At 41.1% G+C, this 25,240-nt stretch overlaps 1 protein-coding gene across 3 annotated transcripts in view; it reads left to right on the top strand.

The window, feature by feature from the left end:
• The window catches only part of LOC105034360 (uncharacterized), a 178,773-nt gene that overhangs the window by 97,836 nt on the left and 55,697 nt on the right, over positions 1-25,240 (top strand). For 2 of the 3 annotated variants that reach the window (XM_010909487.3, XM_073257943.1), the window contains one exon: positions 19,852-19,929. The exons of the other annotated variant lie outside the window; for it this stretch is intronic. In XM_010909487.3, the coding sequence (XP_010907789.1) occupies positions 19,852-19,929 (78 nt within the window). The remainder of the gene's footprint in view (positions 1-19,851; positions 19,930-25,240) is intronic. 3 annotated transcript variants of the gene reach the window in all.

Below are 25,240 nucleotides of genomic sequence, written 5' to 3'. Positions count from 1 at the left end.
GTATAGCCAAGTATCTCGAAAAGGTAAAGGAGATCATCCCTACCTTCGACAGCTTCGACATCAGGCAGATCCCAAGAGCAGAAAATACCAGGGCCGATCTTCTCTCCAAGTTGGCTACACTGGCTCCGGCTGAACTGCCTAAGGAAGTCTTCTTCGAAGTTCTGAAGCACCCAAGTACGGAAGAATCACAGCTTGTGATGGAGATCGGCCATGAACCCAGCTGGATCGACCCGCTGGTTGCATACCTTAAGGACGGGGTTCTTCCTCCTGATGCAAAAGAAGCTCGGAAGCTTAGGAACCAGGTCTCTCGATATATCCTTTACGAAGGCAAGCTATACAAGAGGTCGTACTCTTTGCCCTTCCTGAAATGTCTCCGGCTTTCTAAAGCCGACTTCGTCTTGAGGGAGGTACATGAGGGAGTCTGTGGAAGTCACCTGGGGGTCAGATCTTTATCCCACAAACTACTCCGATAAGACTATTACTGGCCTACCATGTACCACGACTCCGTCGAATATGTCAGAAGGTGTGATCGGTGTCAGAGATATGCAAATATCCAAAGACAACCTGCCTCCGAACTTACACCATTGAGTGCCCCATGGTCGTTTGCGCAATGGGGGATGGATATCCTCGGACCTTTTCCCATGGCATCCGGGCAGCGGAAGTTTCTCCTGGTGGCAATAGACTATTTCACCAAGTGGGTCGAAGCTGAACCTTTGGCAAAAATCATAGAAGCTAAAGTGCAGGACTTCGTCTGGAAGTCAATTGTTTGTAGGTTCGGCTTACCCAGAACCCTCATTACCGATAATGGACGGCAATTTGCTGGAGCAAGGTTTGCTGAATTTTGTGAGGACCTAAATATCTCCCATAACTTCACTTCGGTAGCCCATCCGCAGGCAAACGGCGAGGTCGAGGTGACTAACAGGACTCTGTTGCAAGGAATCAAGGCGAAACTTGAAAAAGCAAAGGAAACTTGGGCATATGAGCTTTATCATGTGTTATGGGCATACCGAACTACTCAGAGATTGTCCACAGGGGAGACCCCCTTTGCCTTAGCCTTCGGGACAGAAGCCGTGATCCCGATTGAACTCAAGCTTCTGTCGGCGCGAGTCGTGGCATTCGACGAGCAGCGCAACCCACAGGATCTCAAAGCCAACCTCGACTTGTTAGAAGAAAAGCGGGAGACAGTTCAAGTTCGGATGGCGGCTTACAAACAGAGAGTAGCCCGCTACTACAATTCCCGAGTCAAAAGCAAAGCCTTCAGAGCGGGGGACCTGGTACTTCGGCGAGCCGCTGTCTCACAACCTTAGAATCAAGGGAAATTTGCCCCGAACTAGGAAGGCCCGTATGAAGTCGAGGAGGTAGTCCGAACCGAAAAATATTATCTAAAAGAGCTCGGAGGAGCAGACCTTCCACGACCATGGAATTCGAAAAATATGCGAATGTATTACCAATAGCTTTGCCTTAAATAAAAGTTTCATATTTGTATATTTTTTCTTTTAGCATGAGCTTATAACGGCAGGAAGTAACTCCCTCATACAATCGAAATTAAGCGTATTAGGAACAGGAGGAGAACCTCATCCTAACATGAGCAAAGTCGAAGGTCCAGTTACCTAAAGATCGGATGGGGGGAGAGGCCCTTGCAACGGTCGTTATGTACCCCCACAGCCTTGTTAGGAACAGGAGGAGAACCTCGTCCTAACATGAGCAAAGTCGAAGGTCCGATTACTTAAAGACCGGATGGGAGGAGAGGTCGTTGCAACGGCCCTTATGTGCCCCCACAGCCTTATTAGGAATAGGAGAACCTCGTCCTAACATGAGCAAAGTCGAAGGCTCGGTTACTTAAAGACCGGATGGGGGGAAAGTCCCTTGCAACGGCCTTTATGTGCCCCCACAGTCTTGTTAGGAACAGGAGGAGAACCTCATTTTAACACGAGCAAAGTCGAAGGCCCGGTTACTTAAAGATCGGATGGGGGGAGAGGCCCTTGCAACAGCCCTTATGTGCCCCCACAGTCTTGTTAGGAACAGGAGGACCTCGTCCTAGCATGAGCTGAAATTGACTATGTCAGGGATAGGAGGAAAATCTCGCCCCAATGCAAATAAAGACCTGGTCGATCAGGACCGGATGAGGAGAAAAGCCTCCTCAGCGGCTACTCTACATCCCCACAACCCCGCTAAGAGCAGAGGGAAAACCCTCGCCTAAAGGGAAAATCCTCGCCCAAATAAAAAGAAAAAGGGAGATAAGAAGGGAAGGCGACGAACTACACCAGCAATAAGTGAAAAACAAACTACGTCAAAGACACGAGGGACCTCGTCTCAACAAGGAAGGATATTCCTATCAAAAACCCTCAGTCGCTAAGAGGGAACTCAACACAGGTCGAGGAGAAATAGACCAAAGAAGTTTGGTAAACAACAACTCAATACAAGAATGGACAAGGTAACGAAAATTTTTTTTTTCATTTCATTAGTGAAGTATACATTACAAAGTCTCGAAGGCCAAAAAAGAGAAATGACAAGAAAAGAAAAAGAATACATGGAAGGATGAAAGATAAAAAAAAAAGGGGGCTCTAAGGAAGCCCAGCTTCTTCCGACTTCGAGCTCTCGATTTCAGTCCTTATTAGGGATTGCTTTAAGTTTTCGACTTCTTCCTCTAGCTCCATCTTTCTCAGCAGCATCTCCCGGTACATCTGGTGGAAATGCCGGCTTTCGCCCTCCGACTCCCGAAGCCTCTTCCTCAGGACCTCGGACTCCGCCTCGGCATCTTTGACTGTCTGCTGCTCGTGGACCAGCTGAATCTTCAGCCACTGCAGTTCGGCCTCCTCTCATCCAAGGGCCGTAGACAGTTCTGCCATGGTCCCCCTTAAGGAGCAGAGCTCGTCGGAGCCTTGTGAAGAGGCAGGCTGGACTCTCTCAGATAACTGCCTCTGAGGGCGGACAACTTCGTTGGTCATCGTCTGGAGCTTCCTTCGGTAGTCCTCTACCTGCCCGCACCAGCCGACCCGATAGGCGTTGTAGTTCGCCTCAGCGTCCTGCAGCTGCTTTTGAAGGTCGGAGAATTTGATCGATCAGTCTCGGTCGCGTTCGGCCTGAGTTGCGAGCCAGGACGAGCTCCCTTCCAACTGGCCGATCTTTTCTCGTGCAGCTGCCAGCTCAACTTCAAGAGAGCTGATCTTGGAAGCCTGAGTCCATAATCGATCGCTGGTGCATTTTCGGAGTTCCTCAAGCTCCGCCACGAAGTCGGCCTTCCTCCGGGTGTATTCCATGAAACCCTTATTGTGGAGGTCCCGAAAGCGAGTAGCCTCCGCAGTGACCTCTGAATGGCTCTCCCTCAGTCGGTGAAGTTCATCTTTCAGCTTCTTGGATTTCTTCGTCAACTGACGAACTTTCCTTCTGAGGTCTCGAATCATCGACTTCAGAGGAATCTCCTGTGGCAGGGGAAGAGCTTCGGCAGGGCACTGTCGTTGGGGGACAAGAGCGCCACGACTCAAATTAGTGCAAGAAGACAAAAGAGAAGGAAAAGAATGCAGAAAAAAAGGGGGCTCTCTGTAAAGAAGAATCCGATTTCATTGATTAAATAATTTTTAAGTACAAGAGAATGAAGAAAAGTCACCACAAGGAAAAAATACAAAATTAGAGGTTTCGGACCTCTGGGGCAGAAGTGAAGGGACTCGACGTCCCCGAAAGATCGGTAGTGGCGGCCATAGCGGTCGAAGAGGTCCCAGCTGGAGGAGGACCGGTAGCGGCTTCAGAAGGTCCGGCTTCATCGTCGGACGCCTCATCCAGGAAGCCGAGATCCAGTTCGGGGAACTTTCCGACCACCTTCTCTTGGCAGAGTTCGAAACCCTTGATGAAGGCATCCTGGCCAAATTGAACCTGTAGATCCTCCATCTCGGAGGCCTTAAACTCCTCTACTGCTCGGGCCCCTGCCTCCGAGACCAGGGACGGGATCCGCGCTTTCAGCTCGGAAACCTGCGCCTTCAGTTCGGAGACCTCGGCCTCTGCCTTCTTTCTCTCCTCCTCCAAGGCGGTCCTCAGATCGGATAAGGTTTGTCCCTCCTTTTGCAGCACCTCCTAGAGACTTATGACCTCGACGATCTTCTCCTCGAGGCGGGCGGCCTCAGTCAGGCGACCTTCCTCCGCCCGAGCTGCCTCCCTCTTGGCGATCTTCACCGCCTCGACGTTGGCGACAAGCTGGTGTCCAATCTGCAAGAGAGGCCGGGGAGTCAATATAAAGGCTAAGGAGTCAATCATGGTTCGCCGTACTGGGCCGAACCGCCCAGTACAGGACGTACCGAGCCGGACCGGTCCCTTACCGGTCCGGTTCGGGCCTGTTTTTCGAAAAAAGATCTCGAACCGCACCGAACCGGGCGGTTCGATGCGGTTCAGGCCCATACCGCCCGGAATTGGACGGTACGGCTCGGTTCTGGACCGGTTAGGGGTGAACCGAACCGTACCGCCCATGGAAAAAGGGGGGAGGGGGGAAGGTGGCTCAGTTTGATGAGGATCTTGTGTTATTTTCTTGGTATCTGAAATAAAATGAAACCTCAAGCACATCTCTCTCTCTATCATATCTGTTATACCATCTGTCTTGTAGTATCCGATATTATGTATTATATCATATTGATATATTATTTCATATTATACCAATATTTGGTATGTTGTTTTGTACCAAATTAAAATATATATCGGTATTATAATAGAATGGTGTCAGTATGAGATCCGGTACCGAGATTGTAAAGCTTGTACCATGTATTAGTTCATCGGAATCCAACTTGTAAGATGAATTTGATTTGGTTTTTCATCACCAAACAGATGGAAATGCCTAGGGAAGCATTCTGAGAACTTGAGAGGAATCTGAAAGAAAATTTTGAACCTCTGATAGCTAGTAATGGAGGTTTCCCGCCCCAACAATTACTACGCATTTATCATTACCCTTCTCCCTGTTTGGTATCATGACTCCTTGCTCATTTAACCCTGTGCATTCGTACCGTTTTAAGTATTCGTTTCCACAACAATTAATCGCAGTTGTAACAGATAGTTTAGAGGCCTCAACAAGATTTTAAAATAAAAATCTCAGTATTATAATCACACAACACTCAGCATTTATGATTAAAAAAGAAGCATAGGCGATATCTAATATTCCAATTAGTAACTCAAAATGGCATCATAAAATTGAATAATATCTGGTTGTATCAATATCATAAATCTTGTGATGCTAGTAGTGGTATATGTCTCAGAGTTAATGAAGAAATTCTTATGGTGGAATCATAAAATTGAATAACTTCTGGTTGCATAATGTTGTGATGCTGGAAGCTTAAACTGTTATATGCGATATCATATAAGATCACAATTGGAGCAAGGCTTTTCATAAATAAGTCAAATAGGAGAGAGTTCAGGTGTTTTACCATCCTAATTTTAATCAAGTTAAATGGTTGAGGGCTTTATGATGAGTTCTGAATCTTCCAAACCCATTTCCTTCTGCATGAAACTGATTCGATTGCAACATATGGCTATTAAGAGTCTTTGTACCGCAATCTAACTCCAAATTGAACCCAAATATATCAATAAAATGCAATATAATGTCATATTGAAGTTGTATTTATCAATTATTAACTTAAAAAATCCAAAAAAAAAATTTAAAAATCGAAAAAAATATTGTACCGGTACCGGACCTGTATGCCCAGGCGTACCGTGTCGGTATGATACGGTACCGGTATCGTACCGTACCGATCCGGGACCGGCACGCCGTCCGGTACCGGTACAGCGAACCTTGGAGTAAATTAAGTAAAGAAGCAAGAAGGAGAAAAAAGTGAATTAACCTACTTCGAGAAAAGATCCCAGAGAGTCCCAGACCCGCAGCTCAGGATCAGCAAGGACGATCCTCTGGACGACCTCGGGCAGAATGCACCCTTCGACCAGCCTCTTTATTAAATCCCTATTGTTGAAGGGATTTTCCCCCAGGTCTTTCTTGGAGCCGCCGGCCTCCTCGATGGCAGCCTTACGGCTGCGGCTCTTGCGGGCCAGGATCTTCTTTCTCCTCCTCCCTTCGGCCCCGAGTGCCCCCTCGGGACGAGCCTCTGGGGCGGGATTCTCGACCGGGGGGCTCCTTGAAGAGGCTCGGCGGACTTCGGGTTCGACGTCGGAAGGGGCGTCGATGACAACGGTCACCTGCGTAGGCGCGACCGAGCTTGTCTCTGCTGTCCTGGCTCTCTTCGCCGACCCTGAGGTCGAGGTGCCTTTTCTCTTGTGGGTCTTGAGACCCTGGGCTAACCTCCGAGCCACGCCTGCGTCCATGTCTGCAATGAAAGAAGATCAGCACGGCTCAGAGATAGAATAAGAGAAAGGGGAAGCAGCAAAAAAAAAAAAAATAATGGTACCGGCAGGGTTAAGAGGACTCAGGCCGACGTTGAACAAGAGTTGTTCCTTTAGGAGGTCAGAAAGGAGGGGGGCTAGATAGGCCTCGAGCTTATTGGAGGTTTCGAGGTCGTCCCTTTCCAGGCTAGAAGCCCGGCGGACGGAATCCCTCAAAGAGCCCCAAGGGGGTAATCCAGCTCCAAGGTCGGGCACTGGACGTAGAAGTACCTCTCCTTCCAGTTGTAGATAGAAGAGGGGCGCCTTTCAACAACCCCTTTCTACCGAACTAGGGAGAGAAGTACCACCAGTCCTTTGTCGAGGGGTGACGCTTGAAAGTATAGAAGTTTCTAAACAAGAAAAGAGTCGGCCGAACTTCAGCTAAGCTACAAAGAGAAAGAAATCCTATTAGAAACCTAAAGGAGTTCGACGCGACGGAAACTAAAGAAATGTTTAAGAAACGGAAGAGAGCAATAACAAAAGGGGGAAGCGGAAGTCGAAGCCCGGTGCGGAAAGCTTCTTGGTATAGACAGAAGCAGCCGGGAGTAGGAGCGCTGGCCCGGCCGGTCGGCCCGGGAAGTCCAGCTCGTACTCCGGAGGAATCCCGTACTGAATCCTAATCAGTGAGAGTTCCTCCGAAGTCAGAGAACTGGGGATAGTGTTTGGTACAAAGACCAGACGAGGTTCTTCTACAGAGCTAAGGTTTTGGGGAGCTAGGATGGACGAACTCCTAGAACTACTAGAGGAAGAAGTGCTGGAGGACATTATGGATCGAGCAAAAACCTTAGAAATCCTGGAAAAATCGGGAAAAATAAGAGATGGAGTGCTTGCGAAAAACTGAACAGGCGGAATGTAACAGGAGAAAAACGGAAGAACAACAAAAGACAAAGCGAAGAGGGGAGTTCTGAAACTAACCTAGACTGATCTGAGAAGTGTAGAGGTGCAGAGAAGGGGATCGACTCGAAGAACACCTAAGGCCGAAAGGGATGGAGCTCTCGGGGAAGAAGAAGAAGGGCACCAACAAGAGGCAAAGTGAAATTCCTGAAAGAGGGGAGCAGGTTTAAATAGGCAACAGGGCCCGGCGCAGTAATGATTGCGGATCTCCTCTGGCCGACCTACACTCGCCGCGTGTCCCACTCACCATGACAGGCTGCTGAAAATGGCTGACAGCTGACAAAATCATTATTGCACCGTACCTAGAGCCACGCTCCCACGGGAATTCTGAAAAAATCTTTTCGGATCGCCTCGATTTGAAAAGACTCCGGCACCAGCGTGCCAAACGCCAAAATATCTGGAAACCACCGAGTGCAGAAATCAAGGGAGGCAACTTCGGCTGTGAAAATTTCTCTGTACTTCGTCCGGAACCCGAACTCGAAAGTAGGAGGACTGATGTTGGGTATAAAATACCCCCAGTCAAAGTTTGCAAAAGGCCGACCCTTCCAGGGCTTTACCGGCTTCCGATCTTGTGTGGCGTCTTTCTGAACTCCCTCGACCATCCGGACTTCTCCGACAATGAGCTTCTCCATTCATCTATCGGGCCGCTCTAAAGGCTCTCTGGGCTTCACTATCGGCCAATCTTCTACAGTGATTAACTATTCTCCGAATCCCTTCCAGACTTCTTCTGGCCACGGACGACCCGACTCCGAACTTCTTCCGAACTTCGTCAATATCCGAGCTTCTCCGACAACGAGATTTCTATAGTAATCAGACTCCATCCAAGTTTTTACGACGGTCGACCGCCTTCCGGATTCCACCCGAGCTTCTGTGAGAGCCGAACTTCTACAGCAACAGCAAGCAGTCTACTTCGAACTCTTACTGCAAGCGGTCTACTTCGAATATCTACTCCGGATCCCAGATGAGCTTCTACAACGGGACCGGCTCCACCGGCCAGGTCACTACTCCGAGCTTCCACGACAACTGATCTTCGATCGAGCTTCTACAATAAGCAGCCTCCTTTCAGCCTTCTGTAAAAACCGAAGCTCGTCCGAACTTCCATAGCGGATGGATTCCGGACGAGCTTCTACAATAGACGATCTCCAGCAGCTGAATTTCTACAACGGCCGATCGCCTCCGGTGTCTGCCGAACCTCCCCAGCCATCAACCTTCAATAGCGTCAGCCGGACTTCAACAACGCCATCCAGACTTTCACAGGATTCCCAGACTCCTCCAGCGGACGAACCTCTCCAACGCCATCCGAAGTCCACTATCGGCCGACCCTCTGCCAGATTCTTCAACAACGCCAACCGGACTTCCCCAACAGAAAATTCCTGTCCGAGCTTCTACAGCAGATGTTTTTCGCCTGCAGCATCAGCGCTCTAGACGTTCGACGACAGTAGATCCGTCAGCAACCTCGGAAATATTCGAGCTTCTCCTGGATTGATGAGATAGAGAGCCATTCCGCTCCATCAGACATCCTAGTCGAGCTTCAGCCGACAGATCCGAACTCTCTAGCAAGTCACGACAGTGGCCACTACCCACTCCACACTCTGTAACAGATTCCGCGTGACTCCATTCTCTGGCAAGTCGCGACAACGGACACCACTCCACTCTCCGTAACAAACTCCATGTGGTCCTGAACGGCCCCTGACGTCACTACTCTCCGTAACTAACTCCGCGTGGCCCTGAACGGTCCACTACCAGGCGGTTACACACATCGCTGTCAATCAGTTACGCTCTCCGTCTATAAAAAGGGATCTCCAGATACGTTCTTCTCTAAGCTCTAAACTCTATCTCGAAACTCTGCTAAAATTCCCATTCGAGCACTCCATTTCTGTTGAGGCAAAGTACTGACTTGAGCATCGGAGGATCTTACCGGAGCACCCCCAACTCCGGTTTAGACTTCTCTTGCAGGTCCTGGCGGCGGACGCGACCCCTCGACTCCAGCTTCTCCGACATCGGCGGAATTCTGCACCAACAATTGCCTTTAAATTTGATCTGTTTTGACAGCAATCCATTGATCCATGGTGTCAGATTATGTTTTTTACATTTCTTTGTTTCACATGTGTTGATTAAATAGCTTATTTCTTGGAGCCCATGAAACTTACTCTTGATAAATTTGATCATAGTTTTGTTGACTTTTTAGCATAATAATGAAAAAGAACATCCAGTATGATTAAAGTATGATTTTTTCTTTTATAGTCAACATAAAATCCCAATGGGATATGTAAGGGATGGAATTTTGACCAAGATTTGCCATCTTAATACTAGACCCCATATCGGTACCATCCCATTATAGTGTGTTGGGTTCCGACCACGCAGCGGAAAGTGATTTTCAAAAATTTTAAAATCATACAAATCAATAGCTCTATCAAATAAAACTATCGAGCCGGAATTCAAACCTTAGAATCAGCTTGCCGATATCGATAAAAGCAAAATCAAGCATGCAAAAAAGGATAGAATTTTATACTTTCGCCAAAATGAAAGTGGCACGTTGGTATTCTCCACGAGACTCCAAAGTAGAAGTCCTCCAACGATGATCTACACGGAAGTTGGCCAAGATTTTTTCCAACTGGTTTGCTGCTGTAACTTTGTCTTCTCAAGAACATTACCGGCTTCAAACTTGCGTTACGATCGTGCCAAAGCCTAGTTGCTTTCGATCTTGCCATCAGAATGACATCAAGAAGACATTTTTCAGATGTCACACAACCTAGGATTTGATTTTTGGCTCCAACACATGAAAAAACTAAATCCTAGGGTACACTAGCAACACTTGCTAAAAATCTCACTACCCTTCTTGCAACTTTTGCCACTCAAATTTTTCTTTCTTTTTCCTCATAATTTTTCCAAAATTTTTCCTATGTTTACCACATCCCTCTCTGGTTTCAACCAAAAATCAGAGCAATCAGCCATTTGGGACGTCTCCTATAAATAGGGGACCAAGGGACGTCACATGGGATGAAGGGACGCCAACCTTTGGCGCTTCAACATCCCACGTGCTGAATAAATTCACTGAGTGAATTTTTGGCATTCCAGATACTTGCAGCAAAATGACTCTCCTTCTTCTATGTGTCATAAAAAATTTAATAAATTTTGGCAACAAAACATAGGAGATCTCGTTGGGAAAATATGGCAACGTGTAAAAATTAAGAGCCTTCGTTAAGGACTCTTCATTTCACACACCAAAAATAAGGGGGCAGCATTTATATTTTACCGTGACTTCTAGTGGGTGCAAGGAGTCCTCCACTTGAAACTAGTTCAAGTTGGATAAAAATCCAATCCAAATTGACCCAATCCCATTAGGTCAAAGGCAATTGGTCTAGGTTAGCTCAAACACTTTGAACTAAATTAATTTGGGAACTTGGGTTAACACAATGTGCTAGCATATCAAATTAACCCATAGAATTTATATTAAACTCTTATTAGATCAGACCCAAGCCAAATCCCAAAGTGTGTGACCCATTGGATTCCAAATCTAGCTAGCAGTGGATCCAGACTTTCGACGTAATCCTAATCCAATGAGATTAGGTCATCTGAAGAGTCTCAATCAATTTGGACTCTTCCAAATTGATTGCAGAATCAAATTCTTTCAATTCTGATGAGCCTACAAGTCAAGATTGACGTCTAGCAACGTGTCATGACTATCCGAAAGATTTGAAATTTTGGTGGAAAATTATCAAAATATCCTTCAGTGGTAAGTTTCCGTGTAATTCAATCCTTCAGTCAAATATTCCAGATGAGCATGAGCTGTGGGTATAGAAATATGTCAAACTCAATCACTTATCTATATGTATCTCGATCTAAAGGCGATGATTCAGTTGATGATACATTAGAAATTTTTTTTAATTATCATCCTATTTTGGTCAAAGACTTCCAGAATCACCATCCTATGAGATCACATAGGATGTTCGCCCCTTTTATTAAGAGTGATTGATTTCTTATTGATCACTCACAACCTCTATGCACACTTCACCATATCCAGAACACCCCACACAAGGATCAAAAAACCAAGTTAGGTAGTGAACCAAAACATGGATCCATATACACAAGGTATCATGGTGACCTCAGATCTAAGGATCACTTACATAACTCCCATTAGAGAATCATCAGTTGACATGTAAATAAGACTCCATCTGATATTCTCTCGTAGATCAATTCAGTGAACTCATTCTCTAATGAGCATCCATATCCTTGTATTAGTGACACCACACAAGTGGTTGTGAGATCAACCACTCTCATTTTTTAGCATACATAGGACATGCTAGTCTTATCGGTATCATTGATCTTCGACTCAATGTACCAACGACTAGGAATGTTTTAGATCAGGGCTATCGAGGAATTAGGTTTCATTGGCGTGATCTTATCATGGCCTTAAAACCATTGTCCAGACCTGTGGGGTTCATTATAATCTTAAAAAATAATAAGATGCAGCATATAATGAATCAAAAATATCTATTTTATTAATATAAATATCAATTATATGAGTCTGAAAGATAAATTACAATAAACATCCTATCGCATCCCGTATGCGATTGGTTTGTAGGGCATTATTCTTTCAATCTCCCACTTGCACTTAAAGCCAATCGCCTCTATACTTGATACCCATGCTATCAAGGTGGCGGTCAAACTACTGCATTAACGAGGCTTTAGTGAACGGATCCGCTATATTGTTCTTGGTGTCAACTCGTTCCACGATCATTTCGCGTCTTTCGACAATCTTCCGAATGAGATAGAACCGTCTTAGGATGTGCTTGGATTTATGATGAGATCTTGATTCTTTGGCTTGAGCAACTGTCCCAGTATTGTCACAATAAAGAGGCACTGGTTGTTCAATCTTCGGAACCACACTCAACTCTGTGATAAATTTCTTCATCCAGACGGCTTCCTTAGCAGCCTTACTTGCAGCAATATACTCAACCTCAGTGATCGAGTCAGCAATAGTTTGCTGTTTGGAATTTTTTCAACTTACTGCACCACCGTACAAGGTGAACATATATCCAGATATCGATTTGCTATCATCCGGATCAGATTGAAAACTAGAATCGATATAATCTTCCAGTTTTAAATCATATCCACTATATATTAGAAAAACATCTTGTCCTTCTCAAGTATTTGAGTATGTTTTTCACAGCTTTTCAATGATCCTCTTCGAGATCTGTCTGAAATCTGCTTATAATGCCCAAGGCATAAGCTACATCAGGCCTGGTACACAACATAGCATACATAATCGATCTTACAGCCGAAGCATAAGTAATAGAACTCATTCTATTTCTCTCTTCAGATGTCTTAGGAGACATCTTCTTAGAGAGTTGTATGCCATGACCTATGGATAAGTAACCTCTTGTACTTCTCTCCATGTTGAACCTCTTCAACACAAGGTCAATGTACCTAGACTGAGATAAGCCTAGCATCTTTTTTGATCTATCTCTATAGATCTTTATACCAAGTATATAAGATGCTTCACCCAAGTCTTTCATGAAAAATTTTTGTGATAGCGAAGTCTTGACCGATTGCAACATCGGGATATCATTCTCAATGAGCAGTATGTCGTCCACATACAAAATCAAGAAGACAATAGCACTCCCATTATTCTTCTTGTACACAAGGTTCATCCACATTTTTGATGAAACCAAACGATTTGACTGTCTCATCAAAACGGATGTTCCAGCTCCTCGATGCTTGCTTTAATTATAAATGGATCTATTCAGCTTGCATACCTAATTTGCTCTCCCACTTGAGATAAATCTCTCTGGCTGAGTCATATAGACTTCTTTCTTAAGGTTTTCATTGAGGAAGACAGTCTTGACGTCCATCTGTCAGATCTCATAATTATGATATGCTGTATAGCAAGCATTATCCGAATAGACTTGAGCATGGCTACGGGCGAAAAGATTTCTTCATAATCAACATCTTGTTTTTGCCTGAAATCTTTTGCCACAAGCCTGGTCTTATAGGTCTCTATCTGGCCATTTACTCCAATCTTCTTTTTGAAGATCCATTTGCAACCTATTGGGGTCACACCCTCAGGCACATCAACCAAAGCCATACTTGGTTGGCATACATGGAGTTCATTTCGGATTTCATGACATTTAGCCACTAGTCAGAGTCACTACTCATGACAGCTTCTGAATAGGTCGTAGGTTCATCATTCTCAATGATGTGGGATGTATTATCATTCTCAATGACAAACTCATACCTGATTGGTACACTACGCATTCTACTTGACCTTCGGAGAGGTGTATGTAGTGGCGTGCCTCAACAATAGGCACATCTTGTTGAAAACTATTTGGTGAATCCTGGATGGGTTGTAGGTTTTGAACTTCCTCAAGTTCAACAGACCTCCCACTACCTCCTTGAATAAACTCTTTCTTCAAAAAAACGGTATGTCTACCAATAAACACCTTTTGTTGAGTAGGGTTATAGAAGTAGTATTCTATACTCTCCTTGGGATAACTTACAAATCTGTATTTTTCTGATCTAGCATCCAGCTTATGTCCATCAACATTTTTCACATAAGCTGGGCAACCCCAAATTTAAGATGCTTAAGATTTGGTCTTTTGCCTTTTCATATTTTATATGGAGTGCTAGAAACAGATTTCGAAGACACTTTATTTAAGATATACGCTGCAGCCTCGAGGGCATATCTCCAAAAGGATATTGAAAGATCCATGAAACACATTATGGACCACACCATATTTAATAAGGTACGATTCTTCTTTTCCGCAATTTCATTTAATTGTGGAGTATAGAGAGATGTTCATTGAGAGAGTATTCTATTTTGTTTTAAATAATCGAGGAACTCACTGGATAAGTATTCTCCTCGATCCGATCGAAGAGTTTTAATACTTTTGTCAGTTTATTTCTCGACCATTCTTTGTTACTCTTTAAATTTGTCAAAGACTTCAGTTTGTATTTAATTAAATATACATATCTAAATCTAGACCTATCATCAGTAAATGTGATGAAATAAGAGTATCCACCTCTGGCTTGAGTCGACATTGGACCACATACATCAGTATGTACAAGGTCTAAAATGTCACTCGCCCTTTCTTCATGACCAGTAAATGGAGTCTTGATCATTTTTTTCATGAGGCAAGATTCATAAGTTCCATATGATTCATAATCATAAGGATCAAAAAAATTATCTTTGAATAACTTGTTAATCCTTAACTCATTTATATGGTCAAGTCGGCAGTGTCAGAGGTATGTGATATTCACTTCCTCTCTCTTTCTTTTCTTCATATTATCAATATAAAATACATTATCATTAAGTGAAAGAACATAAGACCATTATCAATAAAAGCACTTCCATAATATTCGTTAGAAAAGTAAATAGAACTATCATTGTTCTTTGCAATTATTTCAAAACTCTGTTCCAATAACAATAGTATAGAAATAATATTTCTAACAATATCAGGAATATAATAACAGATTTTTAGTTTCAAAATTTTGCTGGAAGGTAACTTCAAAATCCTGATTCCTCCGATTTCGACCTGAATGGACTCTCCACTAGCGCCGAACAGATTCAGATTCTTTATTTTCTGTAGATCCTGCAATAATTTGCCAAGGTGTGAGCCATAGGCGGTATCCAATACCCAAGAATCTGAAAATGAAGTACTTAATAATAAATTAGTTTGTATCATATACAAATCTTTAGCAACATTTGTCGGTTTCATGGTTGCAAGGTACTCCTTGCAATTTCTCTTCCAGTGGTCCTCCTTGTCACAGTGATAACAAGTACATTTGGCGGAGATCTTCTTCGCCTTCTTTTTGGAGATGCTAGTCTTAGGGTTCAACTTTTTCTTAGAACCCTTCTTTGTCTTCTTCTTGCTGATCTTATCAACATAAAGGACCTGAGCCTTTTCACCTTTGAAATGGTTCTCTGCTGTTTTTAACATATTCAGCAGCTCAGGGAAGCTAATGTTCAGTTTGTTCATATGATAATTTATAACAAACTGAGAAAATGAATCAGGGAGAGACTGCAGGATCAAATTCTGGCTTAGTTCACTGTCTATGGCAAAATCCAATTGTCCTAAATGAGTGATCAAATCAATCATCTTTAGGACATTTTTGCACGGAGGTGCCTTTAGTCATACAGGCACGAAACAACTACTTCGATATCTCGTATTAAGCAGTTCGACTTTGTTCCCCATATAATTCCTTAAGATTAAGGAGAATAGAGAGAATGTCCATGTCCTCATGCGGCCTCTGAAGCTCATTGCTCATGGAGGCAAGCATGATGCATTTGACAATCACACTGTCATCTTTCCACATTTTATATGCGGCTCTATCCTCGGAAGCATCTTCCCCAAGAGAATCTGGAGCAGGTGTATCCAGAATCTAGGAGACTTTCTCCTGATTGAGAACAATTCTCAAATTCCTTAACCAGTCGATATAGTTAGGTTCAGTCAACTTGTTTGCATCTAGGATACCTCCAAGTGAAAGTGAGGATGCCATGTGTGTAGCTAATCTACAACAACAAGAACATAATATAAGCGGACAACTCATGATGACATGCACAACTAGACTAGGACTTTTATCTAATTGTCTCTCACTATTTTATCGAACTTCATAGCCCTCAAATATGAAAATCGAGAAACATTCTAATGTTTTTAGTGGGGTTGAGATTCCTATTTCTCACAAATACCTTGTGGATAGCACAACAAGCATTCATGAGTTCAAGAGTAGGTAACTCTTTACCAATTGTACCTCTACAATTCTCAATATCTTTCATTCTGGCCTCTAGATCACATATAGTCTTGTGGATAGCACAACAAACTATAGTGTTCTAGTTAAGTTGACCCTTCAATCCCATATGGTCATACTTAAATAATGCTGCCCTTGTGGATAGCACAACAAAGCAACACTATTCAAATATGCCATAAGCATCAATATTCACTTCATCAACATTATGTCAATTTCTATAGTAAGCCTTGTGGATAGCACAACAAGCTCACTAAGATCTAGACATACTCTATCGATCAAGTTTGACGGAAGGCCCTTGTAATGTCTACATCACTTAATCAATCTAAGTCCGAAATTCAACAAGACCAAATTGGTCAGGTAAGTAGGTGGGAGGCTCCCTATAGCTTTTCTTAGATACTAACAGAGTTGGCCTGGCCAGCACACGGACCTAATTAGAAAACCACTATTCACACTTTCCTCGACACTAATTGATCTTAAGAATTCAACTTTTGATTAAAAAGTGATTTTCGACATTACAACTTAATATAATTAAATGAGAAACTTTAAACTGGTCTCAATACATCCTAACTATAAGCGTATAAAATGTACATTACAAATTATGCAAATTTGTATGCTTCAACTATTCATAATAGTAATCACATTATCATGCCAAAAATCATATAAGGGTGTAATAAAAGTCATGACATATGACTAACAAATTCAAATAATATAACAAACCCTAATCTAATTAGGCATGCATAACATCCTTATTTTCTATACATCGATTTAAGCATCATACTACCATGATAATAAAATTCTAAATTATCATAAATTCATAATTTTAATAACTAAAATTTAGAATCATGGTTCACTAAAAGTCAAAAATAATTTTTGAGTTTGAAGAATCGATGCTAAAAACAATGCTATATTTTTGGCAGAATATGAACAAGAACGATTCTATGCTACTATGTTGCACTTGTTTGATCGAATCAGACAAGGGTGGCTCTGATACCACTATTGGGTTCCGGCCATGCAACGGAAAGTGATTTTAAAAAATTTTAAAATCATACAAATCAATAGCTCTATCAAATAAAACTATCGAGCCGGAATCTAAACCCTAGAATCACCTTGTCGATATCGATAAAAGCAAAATCAAGCATGCAAAAAGGGATGGAATTTTATACTTTCACCAAAATAAAAAAGTGGCACATTGGTGTTCGCCACGAGACTCCAAGATAAAAGTCCAACGGTGATCCACACGGAAGTTGCCAAGGTCTTTCCCAACTGGTGCGCTGCTGCAGCCTTGTCTTCTCAAGAATACTGTCGGCTTCGAACTTGCGTCACGATCGCACCAAAACCCAGTTGCTTTCGATCTTACCACTAGAATGATATCAAGAAGACACTCTTCAGATGTCACACAATCTAGGATTTGATTTTTGGTTCCAACACATGAAAAAATCAAACCCTAGAGTACACTAGCAACACTTGCTAAAAATCTCACTACCCTTCTTGCAAATTTTGCCACTCAAATTTCTTTTTCTTTTTTCTCAGATTTTTTTCAGAATTTTTCTTATGTTTACCATGTCCCTTCTCTCTGGTTCAACCAAAAATCACACCAATCAGCCATTTGGGGCATCCCCTATAAATTGGGGACCAAGGGACGTCACATAGGATGGAGGGTTATCAACCTTTGGTGCTTCAACTTCCCATATGGTGAATAAATTCACCGAGTGAATTTTTGGCGTTCCAGATACTTGCAGTGCCATAAAAAATCCAATAAATTTTGGCGACAAAACATAGGAGATCTGGTTGGAAAAATATGGCAACGTGTAAAAATTAAGAGCCTTCATTAAGGACTCTTCATTTCACACGCCAAAAATAAGGTGGCATTTATATTTTGCCGTGACTTCTGGTGGGCGCAGAGGAGTCCTCCACTTGAAACTGGTTCAAGTTGGATAAGGATCCAATCCAAATTGACCCAATCCCATTAGGTCAAAGGCAACTGGTCTAGATTAGCTCAAACACTTTGAACTAAACCAATTTGGGAACTTGGGTTAACACAATGTGCTAGCATATCAAATTAACCCATAGAATTTACATTAAACTCTAATTAGATCAGACCAAAGTCAAATTCCAAAGTGTGTGACCCATTGGGTTCCAAATCTAGCCTGCAGTGGATTCAGACTTTCGACGTAACTCTAATCCGATGAGATTAGGTCATTCGAAGAGTCCCAATCAATTTAGACTCTTTCAAATTGATTTCAGAATCAAATTCTTTCAATTCTGACGAGTCCAAAAGTCAAGATTGACATCTAGTAACATATCATGACTATCCGAAAGATTTGAAATTTTGGTGAAAAATTATCAAAATACCTTTCAGTGGCAAATTTCCGTGTAATTCAATCTTTCAATCAAACAACATCCCAAATGAGCTATGGACATAAAAATATGTCAAACCCAATCACTTATCTATATGTATCTCGATCTAAAGGCGATGATTCAGTTGATGATTTATTAGAAATTCTTTTCTAATTATCATCCTGCTTTGGTTAAAGACTTCCAGAATCACCATCCTATGAGATCATATAAGATGTTCGCTTTCCTTATTAGGAGTGACTGATCTCTTATTGATCACTCACAATCTCCATGCACACTTCACCATATCCAAAACACCCCACATAAGGATCAAAGAACCAAGTTAGGTAGTGAACCAAAACATGGATCCATATACACAAGGTACCATGGTGATCTCAGGTCTCAGGATCACTTACACAACTCCCACTAGAGAATCATCAGTTGATATGTAAATAAGACTCCATCTGATATTCTCTCGTAGGTCAATTCAGTGAACTCATTCTCTAATGAGCACCCATATCCTTGTATTAGTGTCACCACACAAGTGGTTGTGAGATCAACCACCTTCATTTCTGAGCATACATAGGACATGCCAGTCTTACCTGTATCATTGATCCCCGACTCAATGTACCAACGACTAGGAATGTTTTAGATCAGGGCTATCGAGGAATTAGGTCTCACTGGCGTGATCTCATCACGGCCCTAAAACTATTGTCCAGACCTATAGGGTTCATTATAATCTTAAAAAACAATAAGATGCAGCATATAATGAATCAAAAATACCTATTTTATTAATATAAATGTCAATTATATGAGTCTGGAAGATAAATTACAATAAACACCCTATTGCATCCCGTATGCGATTGGCTTGTAGGGCATTATTCTTTTATAGTGTCGCTATGTGGTTTGGTATGGTACGAGAGTGTCAGGTACGGTATGTTATGCCATACTGATAGGGTACCGGAAGGGCAGTACGACAAATCTTGTCTCGACAAGTTATTCTCTACTATGGAAAATGAGTTATTGTTTTCTAGACCCGACCAGCATGGTGATGACTGATAATCGAGTAATAATGAGACAATGGAGAAAGGATTCATGAAATTTATGTGGAGGAAATTCTTCCAATGGTAGTTACCAAGCAGTTAATTTGAATGTGGATATCAGGTTACTTATGGAGTTTTCTGGTAACTATGATAAGCAAGAAAAAGAAAGGAGATGAGCTAATGTTTGTTATGGAGATCTGGGTCTTGCCTGACTCTCTTTAGCACTTGCCTGACTCTCTTTAGCACTTGCAACAAACAGGAAGCTAAGCTTCTTAATCTATAAAGAGAGATGATCAACATTTTTATCCTGGAAGAAATCATATAGGTCCCTTTTATTGTGCTTACCATATGTAAATAATGTTAATTACCATTCTGAGCTCTTTTCTTATTCTCCTCTCATATTCTCTTGAGTACATCTGCTTCAAGCATAATCTATTTGGTGATTCATTAAAGTTTATTTTATAATGCCTGATTTCATGTGCAGCCGGTGTGATAAGATTACTGCTGCGGGTATTTCAGAGCTTGTTTGTCATTGTCGGTCCTTGGAAATACTAAGATGCGGGTATGCATTGTTTATAGACTATATTTGCTGTTGCCTGGTAGCTAGTAATTTCCTTACCAGACTTCTATAGAATTGTGGAGGAGTGGCTGCAACTAGTACAATATTAAACTTTGAAGATGAACATTCACGTGGTGTGATAAACCATGCACACAAGAATTGCATCAGAGTATTCACTTATTGAGCTTCATGCTTTTGGACTTGTTATCAAATTTGGATGCAATAAGTTCTGGTGATATCAGAAGGATGTCATGGGCCTGGATGACATGTTTTATTTAATTGGGTTGGGCTGCTGGTTGGCCATATCAAAAGTTTGGATTTGTGAACCCCAACTCCAAACTATCAACAGCCTGACCATCTTAAATATGAGGAACCTTAGTCATTTGTTAAAATCTTTTTAGTTCATTCTTATGGTAGTCATTTAACTTGTTGCTTTTCTACCGGTTAGCTGTTAACTCATTCTGTCTGTGCTTATGCAATCTGAAATCTGCAATAGCTTCAGTCAAGTTGCAACTCTGTAATGTGTAACAGCTGTAGTGTGGAAATAATTATGATAATGATGTCATACACATTTATTTTGCATCTTCTATCTTATGTCTTAATGGTTTATTTGCAAACAGTATCTTTGCTTTAACATTTTGTTTTAGAGGAGTGCATACCTTAAAGTAATCTTAAGTTACAAGCTTAATGCAACTAAAAGAGAGCCAGATTTATGTATTGAGTATTGATCTGCCGAAGGTTTACAACATTTGATGACCTTTTTAGTGCCAGGTCCTGGTCCGACTAGTCTAGAGAAAGAGAGGTCTTCAACTAGACTTGGAAGTAAGGTTTTAAATCCTATGGGATGGGGGCATCCTGGATTTTTTGTCCAGAATGGGACACCCCACATCCCAGCCTACCCTATTGGCCGTCTCGATCGGGCGTCTTAGTACATGTTTGGGACATCCTTATATATATATATATTATTTGTTTGAATTTATCTTGAAATTTTACTGATCTATTTATTGTTTAAATATATTTGAAATTCAAAAGTAATATATTTATAATAGATTTGTTATATTTAATACTAATGTTATAATTCCAGGTTATTGAAGATCCTTTCTTGATTATCAAGCAATGATCTCACATAATTGATGCATGCACGAGTACTTGATAAAGTAAAAATGTTGAAATTAATGAAAAAGCTATAATCGATACTACTTGAGCTTAGTCACTTGTATATGAAGATATAACTATGCTAATAATATATAATAAATCAAGTTTAATGTTACATAAAATGGATTTATCAGTTTAAGATAAACATATGAAATTTACTATTTATTCTAGGTGGAATGCCTATGATGCTTATAAACATCCAGATCTTGCTCATAATCGGGATGTTAAATACGATGCCAATTTTGATATTGAGCCCATCCCTATTGCTCATCTTATATTTGATGTTGTCCAAGATTATCCTCTTGATAGTATATCAGATAAGAGACTGGCCATCTGTCATTAGGATAATGAGAGGCAATACCATACTGTGGCTCAGAAATGTATCCATATAAAGCTGGATACTGCATATGAGAATACTCCTTAGGATATGACCATTGAGAGTATACATCTGAATCATTTGTAGAAAGAGAAAGGAGATAATATGTACTTTGGTTATTTGATGCTCCAATAGATCCCGTTCTTGTTGATGATGATGATGACTTAACTTGCTTAGACTTCAACCTACTTTTCAAAGCATCTTGCTCCATCCATACCAAAAACTTTAGGTATGCTTGATGTCGATGTTCATCAGTTATTCTCAACTTTTTATGAAAATGATCCAAAATATCTGCAATTTGTATGCCACGTCCTACAACAATTCTTCTTTCCCTTCTATAGGCTAGCAACTCTTCTTCCAAATATCTAGATCTGGGCGTGGCTCCATGGTCTTGGTCTTACGCAACATGGGTGAAATATGCCTCTTTAGTAAAAGGACTGATCCGATATGTTTCACCATCTCCTCCATCCTGATCATTATGATCATTAGATCCATCATCACTTTTGTTATCATTGTCGCCATTGCTATTATCATGGATGATCTAGGCAATCTGGGATCTAAGGGCTCGGATGTCTTACTATCATCATCTCAAACTTGCACATCATCAATTGCCTGTAGTGGATCAATTGTTGTTTTTTCTTTTGTTTTGGACTTTCCACATCTCTTCTCGCCCGCAACTCTTTGGCTCTCTCGCAAGCTTTGATTAGCCTTTACTTGTTGACTTATCCTACTTTTACTAGTGGTGCCAATGCCCTAGCTATCTTTTAGAGATCCTTATTTGATGTCTTGAGCTAAACATTTCCTCGATCAAATTGTTGATCAGAATTCTCAGATTGTCTGCTACCTTATCCATCATCATCTCCATTAATATTTCGTATTCCCTTCTGAATGGGAGATAAATGAGAGGCCGTCCATTGGTCCACATCTTGTACCCCTATCTCATGTGCTATCGTTTTGATCTCCTAGGTCATCCAACATCAGTGGATCTCATGCTTTCTGATCTGTAATCTGGCTTAGCATAGTATCCTCCTCGTCATGGATGAAGTCCTCGAATGGGTCATCTTGCCTGGACTCTTTCCTCTCTTTGACATACTTAAGCTTTAACCTCATATTATAGTGGATAAAAATCAGATCTCTCAATCTTTGTAAAGTCAGACGATTTCTGATTTTCTTTTGGATCAGGGCAAATGTACTCTAATTGCGCTCGTATCCATTTGATGAGATGATCTGTAATAGGATTCGAATAACAATCTTTCTTAGATTTGGTGCAGATATACCCCATTGGACCCATCAATCCCCTGCATTCAAATAATATGTATATAAATGTTTGAGTCCTTAGCTGTACATAGATGCAAAGATAATAAAAAACAGTCTCATATTTATATCTGGTGGCATTTTAGATATAGATCTGTGTGCTTCTTGTTCTCCAAAGCTCCTTTCTCTTTCAAAAATTTTTTTCCTGCCCAATCAATATAGCTCATTGAAGGTCATTTAATTTTAATAAATTAATGTAATTCAAAATTATACCAACATTCCTACTATGATAGGCATCTATACTTTTATTACCTCATTTATAGCTTCTGCAGCCAAGTTCAGATCATTTTCTAGCCTATACACTACATTCCTTAGGGCCATGAGAAGCTCCTCATCCAAGGCAATATTATGGTCATACTGAGATTTAAGATGTACATTGTATGTTGTACAAAAAATTAGGATAATATTGACTAAGAACAAAGACATTTACAACTTATTCGATAAAGGATAAGTGAGAGTTGAAATTCAAACAAATTTTATCTGCCAAGTGCAATTCTTTCTCCATTTGAGTATCCCATCTGTCTTCAATGATACACAAATATGGCGCTACTTTCTTCTGTCCTACTGTAGCTATAATCTCTTTTTTGCAGGCAAACATTATGGGATATACATAGCCCATTTGGAGAAACTTCTCAATATATACTATCGATAATATTACATTTAAGGGATCTACTGTCTTAACCATCTCAGTGCATTTATCCCAAAGATCATTACTCAGTATAATACTCTCAATACATCCATTATTGGACTTTGCATATTTGAAAGCCCTCCATTCATCAGAAGTCATTATAGCCTTCAAACCTGGTTTATTTTCAAGAAGGCTCTTCCATGCTATGTAATTAGTGGCAAATCTTGTCAACCCTAGCCTAAGCAACTCTCCATGTACATATTTTCTCATAAAGAGCAAGTACCTAAGTGTGATTATAGATGTATTTCGATACTGCTTGTCCATTGTCTACTATAGATTTTATCTTAGGTAGCTGTCCAATATCCTCTATATTAGATGTATGTCCTAGAAGTCAATTTGGCTGACACATTGTACTACTCTAGGACAATAGGATAATTTTGTACTTAACACATTTATTATTCATAAAATTAGGCAATTTTGATATCTATTCTTGTGTTATGTATCCTAGAATCGTTCAAAAAATTAATAAGATGATGATGCATATTCTTAAGAGTTGAGAATTTGAGGCATATATCGTTCATGGTTAATTTTTAAATTGCTCCTGATTGATGGATCATTATAGGGATGGTGATTGATCCGATGAGATTGGTGCATGGATCGCTTCCTTTTAGATAGACGAGTCTTGAGTCTACAGTGTGGGGACACTGAAGTGAGAGTGCAGATGGTTGTTAAAGAATATCGGTACCGAGAGTGATCAGTACGAGAAGTCACTTTGATGTCTACAAACTCGTCAGTGACTTTCTTGATGCTGTAACAGTGTGAGTGGTTCTTTGACTTGCGGTGCCTCGACTATTCATAGTGAGGTTGCTGTAGTTTGACTGCACATTCACTTCGTCTCCTAATCATACAAGTCTTTGCGGTGTATGTTGGCTGCAATAGATTCGTTGTAGTAGGATGCACACCTAAATGGGATCTATCGACTTTAGTAGTTAAGGGATAGTCCTATGTGATTTATGAAGCTGAGCTCTCAAGCCCATGGCCACGGCGATATGATCAATAAAAAAAGATTTTCATGAGATTTCATGATATGGACTCGAGCAGATTAAGTCTTACATAAGACAGATGATGGGATTTGATGAGTTTTCTATAACCTCTATCTTGTCGGGACTCACGATAGGAGAATTGAATCACATGTTAATTACACCTAGAGATTCAGACTCTTTATTTTGCTGGGTTGCCACTACATACTGCTAGACGTCAATGGTGAATTGTGAGACTCGCAAGAATTAATTCATGGTCAATAATTCTTTTGGGTGAGTTGAAATTATTCCAATCCATTGAAAAGAGTTTCAATGATATTTTATGATGAAGATCATGATATATCTTACTATCAGACAGAGTAGAATCTACGGGGTCACACAAAAAGAGTTTTGACTTGATCGAATAATTGAATTATGAATTCGATTCACAAATGGACCCAATGATCAATTTGATTGATGATTAAACTAAGTTGTAAAAATTATAAGAGAAGACTTACTAATGGTTAGTGAGTTAGAGGAAGAATAAGCAATTGTTGCTAAATTAATCATTAATTATTTGATTTGATCATTTAATTAAAGATTGGGCTTAATACAAATTAAATTGGATTTAATTTGGTTCATTTTGGGTCTAGTCCTTATCAAATTTGGATCTTACTAAACCTAATTAAATTTGGAATTAGATTATATTCAAATCAAATTCAATTAAGGTTAAGAATTGAGATCCCAGTTGGATTGGGATTTTCTCTCATCCCACACGCCTAAGAGAAGGGGCGCACAGGAGGGGCCACGCCTCTTGTGCGT

The sequence above is a fragment of the Elaeis guineensis genome, chromosome 5 (assembly GCF_000442705.2).
Source record: "Elaeis guineensis isolate ETL-2024a chromosome 5, EG11, whole genome shotgun sequence".
NCBI classification, from domain to species: domain Eukaryota; kingdom Viridiplantae; phylum Streptophyta; class Magnoliopsida; order Arecales; family Arecaceae; genus Elaeis; species Elaeis guineensis.
This window is presented reverse-complemented; position numbering and strand designations above follow the sequence as displayed.